General features: G+C 36.5%; 2 protein-coding genes across 17 annotated transcripts in view; one reads left to right on the plus strand and one right to left on the minus strand.

Annotated features, from left to right (window-relative positions):
* Window positions 1-15,297, minus strand: part of PIK3C2G (phosphatidylinositol-4-phosphate 3-kinase catalytic subunit type 2 gamma) — a 518,046-nt gene that overhangs the window by 282,514 nt on the left and 220,235 nt on the right. For all 14 annotated transcript variants that reach the window (XR_014803777.1, XR_014803780.1, XR_014803778.1 and 11 more), the window contains 2 exons: window positions 12,518-12,588; window positions 6,807-6,870 (listed from right to left, as the gene is read on the minus strand). Coding sequence is in view for 9 of the 14 variants with exons in the window: in XM_084956629.1 (XP_084812755.1) it covers window positions 6,807-6,870; window positions 12,518-12,588 (135 nt within the window). In the remaining 5 variants the exon portion in view is untranslated. The remainder of the gene's footprint in view (window positions 1-6,806; window positions 6,871-12,517; window positions 12,589-15,297) is intronic.
* RERGL (RERG like) overlaps window positions 1-15,297 on the plus strand; it is a 260,323-nt gene that overhangs the window by 55,464 nt on the left and 189,562 nt on the right. The gene's annotated exons all lie outside the window — the stretch shown is intronic.

Here is a 15,297-nt window from a genome sequence, read left to right on the forward strand (position 1 = left end):
AACAGCCTTCTCTTGGAAGAAGCAGCTATATAGGATTCTCATGTCTAAAAAGGAGAAGTCAATGCCTGGTTTCAAAGTTTCAAAGGGCAGGCTGACTCTTGTAAGGTGTAATGCAGTTGATGACTTTAAGCTGAAACCAATACTCATTTACAATTCTGAAAATCCTAGGGCCTTTAAAAATTATGCGAAATCCACTCAGCCTGTGCTCTATAAATGGAACAACAAAACCTGAATGATAGTACATCTATTTGCAACATGATATACTAAATATTTTAAGCCTTCTGTTGAGACATACTGCTCAGAAAAAAAAAAAAAAAGATTCCTTTCAAAATATTACTCCTCATTGACAATGCACCTGATTACCCAAGAGCTCTGATGGAGATGTACAGTGAGATTCATGTTTACACATATGCTTACACAACATCCATTGTGCAGCCCATGGATCAAGGAACAGTTTTGATTTTCAAGTCTTATTATTTAAGAAATACTGAGCCCGTTGTGGCTCAGCAGAAATGAACCCAGCTAGTATATGTGAGGTTTTGGGTTCAATCCCTGGCCCTGTTCAGTGGGTTAAGGATCTGGCAATGCTATGAGCTGTGGTATAGGTCACAGACAAGGCTCAGATCTCAAGTTGCTGTGGCTGTGACTGTGACCAGCAGCTGCAGCTCCAATTTGACCCCTATCCTGGGAACTTCCAGATGTCTCAGGTGCAGCCCTAAATAGAAAGGAAAAAAAAAAGAAATACTGTAAGGCTATCGTTGCCATAGATAGTGATTCCTTTGATGGATCTGGGGAAAGTCAATTGAAAACCTGGAAAGGATTTAACATTCTACGTGCTATTAAGAACATTTGTGACTCATGGGAAAAGGTCAAAATGTCTACGTTCACAGGAGTTTGGAAGAAATTGATTCCAGCCCTCATAGATTACTTTGAGGAGTTCAAGACTTCAGTGGAGGAAGTAACTGCAGATGTGGTAGAAATAGCAAAAGAACTAAAGTTAGAAGGGTAGCCTGAAGATGCAGTTGAATTGCTGCAATCTCATGGGAAAACCTGAACAGATAAAGAGTTGCTTCTTAGAGAAGAACAAAGAAAGTTTCTTGAGATGAAATCTCCTCCTGGTGAAGATGCTGTAAAGACTGCTGAAATTACAACAAAGGATTTAGAATATTAAATAAACATAGTTGATAAAGCATTGGTAGGGTGTAAGAAGATTGACTCCAATTTTGAAAAAATTCTACTCTGGGTAAAGTGTTATCAAATAGCATTGCATGCTATGGAGAAATCTTTCATTAAAGGAAGAGTCAATCCATGTGGCAGACTTCATTGTTGCCTTATCTTAAGAAACCATTAGGGCCACCCCAGCCTTCAGCAACCATCATCCTGATCATCAGCAGCCATCAATGTCAAGGCAGGACCATCCATCAGCAAGAAAAATTACAACTCACTGAAGACTCAGATGATGGCAGGCATTTTTTTAGCAGTAAGGTATTTTTTATTTAAAGTAAATACATTATTTTGTTAAGACTTAATATCATTACACACTTAATGGACTACAGTATACTGTAAACAGAACTTTTATATGCTCTGGGAAACCCCAAAATTCATGTGAGTCACTTTGTTGGCATATTTGCTTTGTTGTGTTGTGGAACTGAATCTGAAGTGTCTTTGAGGTGCCTGTGTTATTGATAGCTGCATACTTTGGTGGTGAAATGGTAAAGAAAAACCACAAAATGGTTTGTCACTAAAGGATACTTCTTGTGCAGGAGTAAAAAGATATGAAGTGGCATACAGGCAGAGCCTTTGATAGTGGCAGTGTTTTGTACCTGACATTATTTTTTTATAATGATTTTTATTTTTTCCATTATAACTCATTTACAGTGTTCTGTCAATTTTATACTGTACAGCAAGGTGACCCAGTTATTCTTTTTCTCACATTATCATGCTTCATTATAAATGACTAGATATAGTTCCCAGTGCTACACAGCAGGATCTCATTGCTTATCCATTCCAAAGACAATAGTTTGCATCTGTTAACCCCAAATTCCCTATCCATCCCACTCCCTCCCCCTCCCCCTTGGAACCACATGTCTGTTCTCCATGTCCATGATTTTCTTTTCTGTGGAAAGGTTCATTTGTGCCATATATTAGATTCCAGATATAAGTGATATCATATGGTATTTGTCTTTCTTTTTCTGACTTACTTCACTTGTACCTGATTTATTTTTGAAATAAGATTGCTTTCTCTGTTCTTTTTCTTTGTCTGTGTGTGTTTTCTCCATGTATTATATAATTCACTGCACAAATCTCAAAACCTCAGAGCAGTTATTCCTTTAATAAAACCCTTTAACTCTTTATGTCTCACTAGGAATGCAAATTATGTTGGGTAGTGATTAACTTCCTTATTGAAGAGCTATCATTTTTCCTTCCACTTCAAGTCTGGCAGTGTTCAGTACATAGGTTTGACTTTTAGTAGTTTCCATCTGCCCTTTATTTCTGCTAAGGTAGGTTCCAATTCTGCAGTGGTATTTTATTTCTTTCCCTTGTGACCTGGCTTTATATCCTTCATCTCCTTGACTTCTCCTTTTGTGACCTTTCTGCTGGCCCTTGCTATCTATTCATTTTATCCTATTTTCTTCTTATGACTTTTTTGCACCTTTCCCACCACTTTTTGTATTCTATTGTGAATGCAAATCAGTTTTGTGACATTTTTCTTCTGGATCCTATACAATCCTCTACTTTAGTAATAGTGTTAAAAATAATAACCTACTGGCAACAAAATAACACTTGTACTTATCTTTTCTGGAGCATTTTTTATCTTCCAGCCACTGTATAATATTAAGCACATTACATTTACTGTTTCATTAATTTTTTAAAATACTGTTATATTATGTTTTATTATCTTCACTCTAGTGGTGAATAATATAAACTCTAGAATAATTGAATAAAAGCTTTCCTAGTGGCAGAGGGTTGGCACACAGATCTACCTAACTTTGGAATCTCTGCTTCTAAATTCTGTTTTATTGCCATCCTGATTAAATTATGTTTGATATTGAAACTTCTGAAAATCCAACAATAGATCTGCATGTTACTAAGAAAGCTTCATTTCTTTTTTTTTTTTAAGATGATGCAATCACTTGGTTTATTAAATCAATTTAAAATATATAATGAGAGTCAAGTCAGAAAAAAATCAGGTAAGTTAATGAATAGTATTCAGTTGGGGGGAAAGGAAATCCACAACCTGAAATCTGGGTTATACAACGTTCATATATCTCACCTCTTTCTTTGCTGACACAGCCTCTAGACTGGTGGTATGTTAATTAGGATGAGAGTGTGGTTTGAGAAAGGGGTCCCAACAGACAAATGGAGGATGTCTTGGGGCACACACTTGCTCTGCCAGAGATGCAAGGGCAAATACACCTGCCAACAGCTTTGCTTGCCAATTAGAAAGCTTCATTTCTATGAAAGCTAAATACATAATACCCCTATATGCCCATTTCTTGCTTTTTATAAATAGAATTTTCAGTCTCTATCTAGAGGCTAAATATTGTTAGTTTTTGGTCTTGAGGAGAGTAAAGTGAATTATTCTGCCCTCCTCTTTGAGTTATTTACACCAGAATAATAGAGATGCCATATTTTTCTGGTTATCTACTGGTACAGCCTCTGAGTCATGGGCTTGATGATAAAGGGTTTGGAGGCTTTTAGCTCTTTCCACACCATTAGATGTTTCATGAAGCCAAACTACATTTTGAAGCATGAATAGATTTCTCTAAATCCAGATCCATCTGGTTTACAGTTAGTTAATCAGTTACTAGGCCCTAGTGTAATTTTGTCATCAGTGGGGGGATTGCTGACTTTCTCTAAAGGTCCTACTTGGCATTTAAGTAAAAACTTTGGAGACAGTGCATCAGAGGCTACTAAGAAGAAGTTGATTCTTTCACCTAGATTGAAATCTGGTTTTACATTGCTTTGTCTATAGATACAGCACTCTATTTGCATTATGTGAATATGCTATCTTTCCAGCTAGATCACCAGCAATTTTATTTTATTTTACTGTTATTACTATTATTATTATTATTTGCTTTTTAGGTCCGCACCCGTGGCATAGGGGGTTTCCCAGGCTCGGGGTCTAATAGGAGCTACAGCTGCTGGCCTACGCCACAGCCACAGCAACACCAGATCTGAGCCGCCTGTGATCTACACCACAGCTCATGGCAACGCCAGATCCTTAACCCATGTAGCGAGGCCAGGGATCGAACCCTCAACCTCATGGTTCCTAGTTGGATTCGTTTCCACTGCACCACGACGGGGACTCCCCATCAGCATTTTTAGAGCATGGTTCTGACTTGACTTCTCTTGCTTCCAGTGAGTAAATAGTTCAGTAATTTGTAATAAGTATTAAGTAATACCTTCGGAGAAAATTTTTTCTTTCTCTGTTCGTAATTTCTCTTAAGTGTTAGTGATGAATTCAGAATTTAGAATGAATACAGAAAGTATTCCTTAATAATTAGTGGAACAGAAGAGAAGGAAGAAATGCCCAAAGGAAAGGCTCTCTGTAAGTAACTTATGAAATTAGCCATTTAACAAACATGAATTTAGTTGCCCAATCCAAAATAGGTCAAGTCTAAAGTACGTTAATAACCATTGCTGAGGAAATAAAATATTTGGATGTTTAAATTATCCATATTATTCAATAATATTTATGCCATATTTATTCAACCTACTTGTTAATTTTTTCAAATCATGTAATAATCCAAGGTTGAGAAATATATACAAAAGTTATTCTTCAAATTGACACTGTTTTCAACGTTGATGAAATGACACTTAATTCACTTGTCAAATGAATGGAAAGTGCAGAATTGTGAATTGGTAATATCACAGTCTGTCCTCACTTCTTAAATGTGTAGCTATTGATGCTTTGTAGGAAGAATGTCATTCAAAAAGTTCATTGGTTTGAATGGAGTTCATGTGGAAAGTTGCAGACACTGTGGCCAATTTATAAAATAATTCAGATGTAAGTGTTAATAACTGCTTGCCAGTGACAATATAAAGACAGTATTTCTTTGATGTTCTGCCAACTTTTAAGTCATATTGGAAAATAGGTTTCTTTCAAAACATTGGTTTCTTTCAGAGTGAAAATATTGGAGGCTTTATATATAAGTGAAATGATTCAAATTCTACATTTGGTAACTAAGAACTGTTATAGATCCTCAACAATTTGTGTGTGTGTGTGTGTGTGTGTGTGTGTGTGTGCGTGTGTGTGTGTACAAAGATATCTGTGATACATGGGCAGTACTGAGACATTTAGATAATTAAAATTTACCCATAAGTAAGTTATGATAACCTCAAAAGTATATCTATGTGTAGTCATAGGGACATAAATGATCTAGGAATGAAGTCTTAATGTGACCTGGGCACCTAGTAAATTTCAAATTCTATAGTAGAAAGAATGACTATCACAGAGTAATAGTAATTTTGACACTTTTATGGGACTTAAAACAATCTAATTTTGAATTCCTTTCATATTCCACATTTTAAATTTCCAGATTCAGGCCCAGCTCAAGAAAGAAGAATGGAATTAGAATAAGAGGATTACACTTTGGGAAGGAATATGAGTTGTGTGTTTTTCATCACTCTATCTTTAGATATTTATATGGAATTCATATGAGTTTAATATCTTTGTCAAGAAATATAATTTATTATTTTCAGAACACTTTACTGTTTATTAATATTAGGAATAGTTATTTAAGATCTGCATCCTTTTATGTTTATCAGGAGTCATTTGTTGGATGGAAAAAGAAGCCTTCATCTGTTTTAAGTACATTTCTCTTCCTTATACTGTTTTCTGCAATCATGACGATGTTTTATTTGTGGAAGACAAATCCTTCTGTGGAAGAACAAGCCATGAGAAATGATCTGCTTAGTGGTGACTATAATTTGGATGCCCAATAGGTGACCAAAGCTCAGTAGTCTTTGACAGACTCCATTATTTTCCCTGCCTAGCTCATTTCTCCTATATTCACTGTTTTAGTTAATTCCTGTCTTCATGCAGTCAGTCAATCAGTAGCCAGGAATCTGGAGGTATTCTAGACACTTGCTCTTTCGTTGCTTATGGTTTTTCACCAAATCATGTAAATTGCACATTTTCACCTGTTATGAATCTGTCCCTTCCTATCCACCATTCCTATAATAGAGCTTTCCTCTCCTCTTTGGGTTAATGAAATGCTCCTATAGTCACTTATCTGTCATTCTATGGCCCTGCATGATGACTCTATGTCATCAGCTGAAATTAGAAAAAGATTAAATTGTCCATAAAATGTCCTTAAGATCTAACGTAACTTGGTTCCTGCTTGCCCTCTTCATCTGGTCTTTTACTATGCTCCCAACTTGAACTGTAATTGTAGCTGTTTTAACGTTCATACAGTTTCCTATCACATCAGGATGTTTGCTCGCTGCTTCTGTTCATATTGTTGTCTGCTTAATGTTATCCCTACTCCCTGCCTCTCTTCACCACACCCCTTCTCTGGCTGGCATACTCACCTCCAGCTGGCAACAGTCAGATCAAATAAGTAAAATCAACAGTCCTCTTTTGTGTGTCTTGTACACACATAAGTCTTTCACAATACCTATGACACTTTCTTACACACATCTATTTACTTGTCTGCTTCGCCATGATAGAATGAAAGCCATTCAAGTACAGACTCTTTGCTTTATTCATCTTTGTATCTTCATAAAATTGCAAAGTTTTAGAAAAAATGTAGATAATAAATGCTTACTGAATTGATTAATGAAGTAACAAAAGTTAATACCTGGGTTTTCAATAAGTATCGCAGGTGGAAGTCATATTTTTTTATTACCGTTGAGAGACACTGTCTGGAAAGAAAAAAATAAACAACTTTGTTTAAAATTATGTAGGAAAACTTTTATTAACTTTGGCACATTTATCTCAAGTTCTGCTTGTCTCTCTATCATTCTATAGTAAACATGATTTAAAAAGGTTTACTGTTGACATAATTTTAAACACCATTTCAAATGGGTGCCTTGTAAACTTTGTATAACTTGATAGGCTACAAACATATTTGAAAACTCTAGAACTCCAAAAGAAGTCCATGACAACTTAACTAAACCTCTCAAAGACTATTCATTGTATCAAATTACTCTAAATTCAAAATTTAAGTTGCAAAGGGATTCATAAGCACATGATGATAAATACATCAATAGATGCTAAATATGCAAAATTTTGAAGGTAATTATTTTCAAAATTAATGACATACATTTATCATAGATGGCCTTGTCTTTTCTACCAAACGTCTTTGTTTTTCTGTTTGTTTGTTTGTTTGTTTTTCTTTTTATGGTCATACCCGCAGCATATGCCACAGCTGCAGCCAGTGCTAGATCCTTTAACCCATTGTACCAGGCCAGGGATCAACTGAGCCACTGCAGTTTAATTCTTAACTCACTCTGCCACAGTGGGAATGCCTGGGAATTTTGGGGGTTAAAAAATTTTTTTTTTCCAAGCTTATATTAATGCTCCAGCTTTAGCTATGCTTAGGTGGAATAGATGTAAGTTGAACATAGATTCTTCTGGCTTCACTGTTCAAAATTATTTCCCCAAACATTATTGACTTCCCCTTCCTATTTGTCCTGAAAACTCCTAATTAAATTTAATATTAAGTGGTACAACACAAAAACACACCAAAATATTTTATAGTAGCTGCCTTCTCAGTCTTTATTAAATAAAATATTCCCTTTAGTTAGTTGGAGTACCATCTAACTGTTCAATGACAAAGTGCACAGAATACATAAAAGTCAGTGGAGGTGTAGGAAAAGAATAGTGAAAAATTTTGGCTGTTGAAGGATTTTTATATAAAACCTAATCCTAAAACTTAAGAAAACAATAACCAAGAATGCATCTCCTTATCACCTTGCTATTAGATATTATATCTATTTTATGGAAAAACTCCTGGGAACCAGTGAAGGTATGTGATTCTCCCAACTTCTTAGAGGAAAGGGAGTTAGAGAAGAGGGAGACTGACGTCAAACTGCTGCCGTATAGTGCTTGGTCTTTCAATGAAACCGTGAAATGTTTTGAGGAAGGCAGACAGGGTAGCATTGTATTTCAAAAAACCAAGTGCCGGGGATCACCAAGATGGCACAGTAAGAGGTCCCATCCTGTTTCCTCACAAAGAGCAACAGTTATACAGCTATCTGTGGACAAAAACAGCTCTAGGAGAACTCAGGAATCCACCTAAGAAACTTCAGCAACACAGTGGGGAAAAAACCTAAGAATAACTGCATAAAGAGGGAAGGGAGGAGTTCCCATTGTGGCTCAGTGGTAATGAAATCGACTAGTATCCATGAGGATGTGGGTTTGATCCCTGGCCCTGCTCAGTGGGTTAAGGACCTAGTGCTGCCATGAGCTGTGGTGTAGGTCACAGATGCAGCTTGGATTTGGCGTTGCTGTGGCTGTGGTGTAGGCTGGCAGCTGCAGCTGCAGCTCTGATTCAACCCCTAGCCTGGGAACTTCCATGTGCCATGGGTACAGCCAAAAAAAAAAAAAAAACAAGAGGGAAGAGAGAACATTTTGCCTACGTCATCCCATTCTCCAGGCCAGCACTGCACAGTGCCAAGAGGGAAATCCCCTACTGAAATGAAAGGAAGAGTGGGGTGAGTGACCATTTTCCCCAGCCTTTGGGACACTATGTGAAGGACCTGAACTGGTTTCACTCCACCCAGAGACCAGCAAAGCTGAGATGGATAAAAATGGCTAGGAACAAGGAAGAAGGGCTACCAGCATCACCTTGCATGGTTCCCATCGACTGGCTCTGTACTGAACCCCAGTAACTTTCACTGCTGAAGAAACCATTTCTTTTAGTTGTGCATCTTACTGACGTATGGCTGCTTGTAGTATTCTTCTCTGATCCTTTGTATTTCTATGCTATCCATTGTAATTTCTCCTTTTTTCATTTCTAATTTTATTGATTTGAGTCCTCTACATTTTTTTCTTGATGAATCTGGCTAAAGGTTTATCAATCTGGTTTTTCAAAAAAACCAGCTTTTAGTTTCATTGATGTTTACTATTGTTTTCTTTGTCTCTATCTCATTTATTTCCAGTCTGATCTTTATGATTTCTTTCCTAAATAGACATTTCTCCAAAAAAGACATACAGATGCCTCCCCACCCCCCAAAAAAACTGCACATGAAGAGATGCTCAGCATCACTAATTATTAGAGAAATGCTAATCAAAACTACAATGAGGTATCACTTCATGCTGGTCACAATGGCCATCATTAGAAGTCTACAGACAAATGCTGGGGAGGGTATAGAGAAAAGGGAACCCATCTACTCTGTTGTTGGGAATGTAAGCTGCTGCCATCCCTATGGAGAACAGTATGGAGGTTCCTTAAAAAACTAAATATAGAACAACAGTGTGATCCAGCAGTCCTACTCCTGGGCATCTATCCAGAGAAAACCATAATTTGAAAAGATACATGCATCCCAATGTCCATTGCAGCATTATTCACAATAGCCAAAACATGGAAGCAACCTAAATGTCCTTCAACAGAGGACTGGATAAATGTGGTACATATATACAATGGAATATTACTCAGCCATTAAAAAGAATGAAATAACACCATTTACAGCAACATGGATGGACCTAGAAATTGTCATACTAAGTGAAATAAGTCAGATAGCAAAAGACAAATATCATATGAGATCACAAATATGTGGAATATAACAAAAATGATGTAAAAGAATTTACAAAGCAGAAATAGACTCAAAGATTTTGAAATCAAATATGTGGTTACCAAAGGGGAAATGTGCGGTGAGAGGGATAAGTTAGGAGTTTGGATTGACATATGCACCCTACTATATATAAACTAGATAGGTAATAAAGACCTACAGTATAGTGTAGAGTAATATACTCAATACTGTGTAATAACCTATATGGTTGTTAGAATGTTGTATACTTCTGGTAACTGACCCCAAAGAAATGGAGACACCTGAATTGTCTAACAAGAAAATTCAAAATAATTGTCATAAAGATGCTCAGAGAACTATAAGAGAACAGAGAAAAATAATTCAGTGAACTTAGCATAACAATATAAGAACAAAATGAGAAGTTCAGTAAAGAGATCGAAGACATAGGAAGAACCAAACAGAAATTCTGGAGCTAAAGAATACAATTGCTGAACTGAAGAATTTGATCAAGAGCTTCAACAGAAGACTAGACCAAGCAGAAGAATCAGTAAACTCAAAGACAGATTTTCGGCCCAGCCAAAAGAAAAAAAGGAAGTATGCTGAGAATAGAGCTTTTTAAGCTTTAATGTTCTTACTGTCACAGCAACAACAAAATGGTAATTATGTGAGTGAAGGATGTGTTAACTAACCTTATTGTGATTAACATTTTGCTATATATATGTGTATCAAAACATCCTATTTTTTGTACACCTAAAATGTATAGTATTTTGTTTTGTTTTGTTTTGTCATTTTAGGGCCACACCCTCAGCATGTGGAGGTTCCCAGGCTAGGGGTCTAATCAGAGCTGTAGCCGCCAGCCTACACCAGAGTCACAGTAGCAAGAGATCCGAGCCGCATCTGCAACCTACACCACAGCTCACAGCAACACTGGATCCTTAACCCACCAAGCGAGGCCAGGGATTGAACCTGCAACTTCATGGTTCCTAGTTGGATTTATTTCCGCTGTGCCATGATGGGAACTCCAAAAAAAATGTATACATTTTATATCTATTATATATGTCAGTGAAACTGGGAAGAAAAAGGTTTCCAGTGGCCTTTAAGAGGCCAAAAATGTACCTGTGCTAGGTAACTTTTGAGAAAGGTATAGGTATGGGCAGAATGCAGTTGAAGTGAATGAGCATCAGTTGAGTTGGGCACTCGGTTTTAGTCATGGCTGTGGCATTAAATATCTGTACAATGGTTAGCAACTGTGTGAACTTGTCTATGTTTTGGCTTCCTTACCAGAAGAGAAGCAGGACTGAGAGTTAGAGGTCCCCTAGACTGAAGTCCACTGTCCTGGGCCTGGAAAGAAGGTTGGAGGAATTAGGTTTCCAGGCTAGTCTGTACCTGCCTGATTTCCTCTACTCCTCCGTGCAGCAGAGTTTTGGCTTTGTCCTAATTTAACACTGTGAACACCTGTGTTGCACAGTGGTCAGGGCCACCTCACCTCTGTGAGGGGGCAGTTAATGGCAGGGTGCAACAGCAACAGGATAAGCACTGTCTTACTTTGACCATCTTCTCTCAGCCTCCTTTGCCTCTCTGTGCCCCAGGTAGTAGCCACCTCCAGAACACTATCTCCCAGGGATTCCCAACCATTAAAAGAATTTGTCAGATTCAGTGTCTCTCCCTGTGCTTGTTGTGGTGTTGGTGGTGGTTGTTTTATAAATTTATTTTGGAACATAGCCTTTGTTAATATGCCATTTTGGTGGGGAACCTGTCTGATCCCTGTAACTAGCAATAAAATAAATATTTGGATTAAGTTGTATCAAAAGTCCTTCCCTAGTCTTACCAATTCTATGATTTTATGGTATCAGGCTGAATATTTGGGTGAAATAAAAAAGAAAGACTCAAAACAGAAAAAAATGACAAGACAATAGTTTAATGAAAGAATATGGCCTTTGCATGTTTCAGACAGTCCTGATTTCAGTCCTTAGGGCTGTAAGCAAGTTATTTAACCTTCCAGCACCTCAGTTCCCTTGATTCTGAAGTAAGATAATACATATTGTTGAGGTTGTAGAGAGAATTAGATGAGATAATGTATACAAAATGTATTAGAACTCCAGGAAATGATAGCTATTATTAATCATAACTAAAAACAATTTTAACTGATTTTTATAGCAGGCTTTGCTTTAGAGATTTATGACACAAACCTCCCACACTCCATTTTTTGCTCATTCAGCTCAGAACAGCTTTAATTCCAGATAAACGCATACTGTAGCATTGATATCTTCTCCCAGGTTAGCTTCCTGATAGGCCTATTCTTTCAAATAATACATGCATACATTTAGATATCATACTCAATTATGGTATGTTCATTTGCTGTCACTTAAGTTTTCCAATTTGAATTCAGACTCCTTTGTTTATAATATACCAATTATTTTCAAGAAGTCCCAGAAAGGAATTTAAAGCAGGAGATGGTGACTTTCAAAGTATGGAAATTCAGTTATACAAAGAGCTCAGTGACACATGCACAATCAAATTTACAATATGAATGAGAAAAAAAAATCCTTGAAAATGTAGTAACTGGTAGCAGAGATATTTTAAAATGAATGTAGGATTGTTCTGGAAGGTGTTAGCAGCTCTTCAGATGTATCTGAATAGCTGTGAAGAATAGATAATTATTAAGAGACTTTGCCAAAGGGAGATATCTATTAAAAGTACAATAGCTTCCACAGTACTAGTGAAAGGACAGTTTTTACAGTCAACTGAAAAATATTGTGATTTGGCATTTGAGAACTCAGTCAGAAAGTAGTCTTGGAACAGAAATAAAATGTCTTACCTGGATACTTTCCAAATATGCATAAATTGTAGAAGTTGATTCAGATAAAACTGACTGTGGTCATCTGCATGCTGTAGACAGCAGAATATATTAATATTTATAGAGTGAATAGGAATGAATACCAGATAAAAATAGGTCTGTAACTTCCTGCTGTCATCTTATTCACCTCTTTTGATAACCTTCATTCATCATTTTAATGCTTTGTTTTAAAGACCTTCTAAGACTCTCCTTAACTATATAAGTATTCTTTTCAGAAGTAAAACAGAAAACTGAGCTTTGGTTGAGGATAAAGCCCAAAGACAGCTGAAAAACATCCTGCCAGCACCAAGGTCAAACATTAATTTCTCCTAGCAGGAAGGGAGTTTTTCAGACACCAGTCCCCCAAGTACATGCACATTTTCTTTACATTTAGGCCATGAATGCTGTGGCAGCCTAAGACTTGACAACTTGCCAGATAGACCAGCAGACACAGAATGAACCCCTCCATCTTTCAGCTTTTCCATATCTTGCTGGCACAACATCAGTGTAAGAGAACTTTCCATCCCATGAACATTAAATTATGCTAATGAAGGGCAACTACTGATAGGGATAAATTCCATGAGTTATCAGATGGCATTGTGTTTTCTCCCAAGTTGAGCAGGAACCACTCATCTTAAAATATCAGTCCTCTGGTCCATATACATGCATTCTTTCTCTCTTACACGCACACACTCACCATCTTAACCCTTGATTAACTCTTCTGGAACAGGTAGCCCTGAAAACCCAATGCAAGACTACAGAGATTGATGGTATATTCCATCATAATTGCCCTTTTTCATCACACAGGAACGTTAAGTTTGACAGCTGAGCGAGTTCCTTAATGCCTGGAGTGCACGTAGCACACACAGTCTATTTTTAAAAACTGCCTATTAGAGTTTCTGACAGAAAACATCAGAAGGAAAACCTTTCCGTGGCTTAAGGTCAAAAGTAAATTAATTTTTATATTGGTTAGTTTTGTGAGGAAGAAGAAGGAAGATAAGTTACATGGAAAGGATAAGGTCATCACTATAATACAACACCTTGAGTGCATGCTAGGGAAAAAGAACACTTTGTAGAAATGCTAAGGAACTTGAAAACATGTGCTTATTCTGTAGGAATTTCCATCTAGAGTCACCAGATGATGCAATCTGAAAGTGTGATAATGGTTAAGACAGTTTCTTTTTTTTTTTTTTTTTTTTCTCTCTGCAACAGAGAAAGCTAAACTTTAGGCATGGAAAGAACAGTAAAAGAGAAGAGAAAATAGAAAGTGAAAACTGGAGCCAAGACAGAGATGGTAATATTTGAACTGTAATATTTGATATTTTCCTTCTTTCAGAAATTAAAACAGGGAGTTCCCATCATGGCTCAGTGGTTAACAAATCCGACTAGGAACCATGAGGTTGCGGGTTCGATCCCTGGCCTTGCTCAGTGGGTTAAGGATTCGGAGTTCCATGAGCTGTGGTGTAGGTCGCAGACGCAGCTCTGCATTTGCGATGATCCCACATTGCTGTGGCTGTGGTGTAGGCTGACGGCTACAGCTCTGATTAGACCCCTAGCCTGGGAACCTCCATATGCTGAGGGTGTGGCCCTAGAAAAGACAAAAAAAAAAAAAAAAAAAAAAAGAAAGAAATTCAAACAAAGAAACATAGAAATGATATGACGTATTGCATCTTTCTGTATAGCATAATCACATTCATTTAAAAACCACTTTACTTGGCTTCCAGAGATACTTTGGGGATTGGAGAAGATTGGCTTTCTCGTATAGTCACTTAGAAGAAAAAACTTTTGTTTAAAGGATCTCAGAGGGTTAGACGAAAGTTTGAGCTGTTATCTCTGGAATGTATTGTACAATTTACTTTTCTCCAAAGCTAAAGGCCATACCTTTGTCTTAAGAAAAACATTAAGGTACTTTTTCCCTTTTTTTATACAAAAATATATTAATGTTCTTTGAATGTTTCCTTGAGCTAGAAAGGAATTCATGTCTGCAATGTTAGCAATACTTTCGATCAAATTTGAGAAAGATAAAGGGAGAAAAAAATTCTTTAAGTCTCAGCTCTTCACATCACTTCTAATTAAGACAGGTTTTAAAATTTTGAAATCTAGGATGATTTCTAAATACTGTCAACCTGTTTTGTGAATAATTTCATGGAATATGAATTAAATCACCACATACCAGCATAGTAAAAAAGTCAGTTTGAAATAAGAAAGCTATCTAAGATGAATTGAGCTTTTTAAGATTCAAAGTAGAAGATTCTGAAATATCTGCTTAACAGTGATTATGTCAATACATTGAATAGGATGATAGTGAGCATTATATTCCCAATATTCTATAAAAAGAATATGATTAGGCCAATTTTATATTTTTTTACCAGAAAGGAAATTATTCGTAAATGTTTAGCTTATAGCTTAACTTATGAAAACTGTAGAGAATTTTGACATTAATTTAAATAATGGAATTAAGAGAGGAGACCATTCACATTCCCTTAGTGTAGATGTATAAAAAAAAAATCGTGGGTCATTTATTTATATATAGCAATTCAGACTGTGAAGAAGGGTCACAAGTTGATAGATGTCTCAGCTTTATTAATCAGCATACCATATCTGTTCCTGAAGGATTTCACAAAACAAAGCAATTATCTTATTTTCTTCAAATATAGTGTTTCCATTTGAAATTATAATCTAACTTACTCTGTGGATACTAAAAGTTTCCAACAGAAAGTGGGATAACATGGACATCATTTTGATGTAACATGCTAATGTCC

The sequence above is a fragment of the Sus scrofa genome, chromosome 5 (genome assembly GCF_054392235.1).
Source record: "Sus scrofa isolate SSC_HxYL_T2T_F1_AM1 chromosome 5, Sscrofa_HxYL_maternal_Yorkshire_Landrace_v2.0, whole genome shotgun sequence".
NCBI lineage: Eukaryota > Metazoa > Chordata > Mammalia > Artiodactyla > Suidae > Sus > Sus scrofa.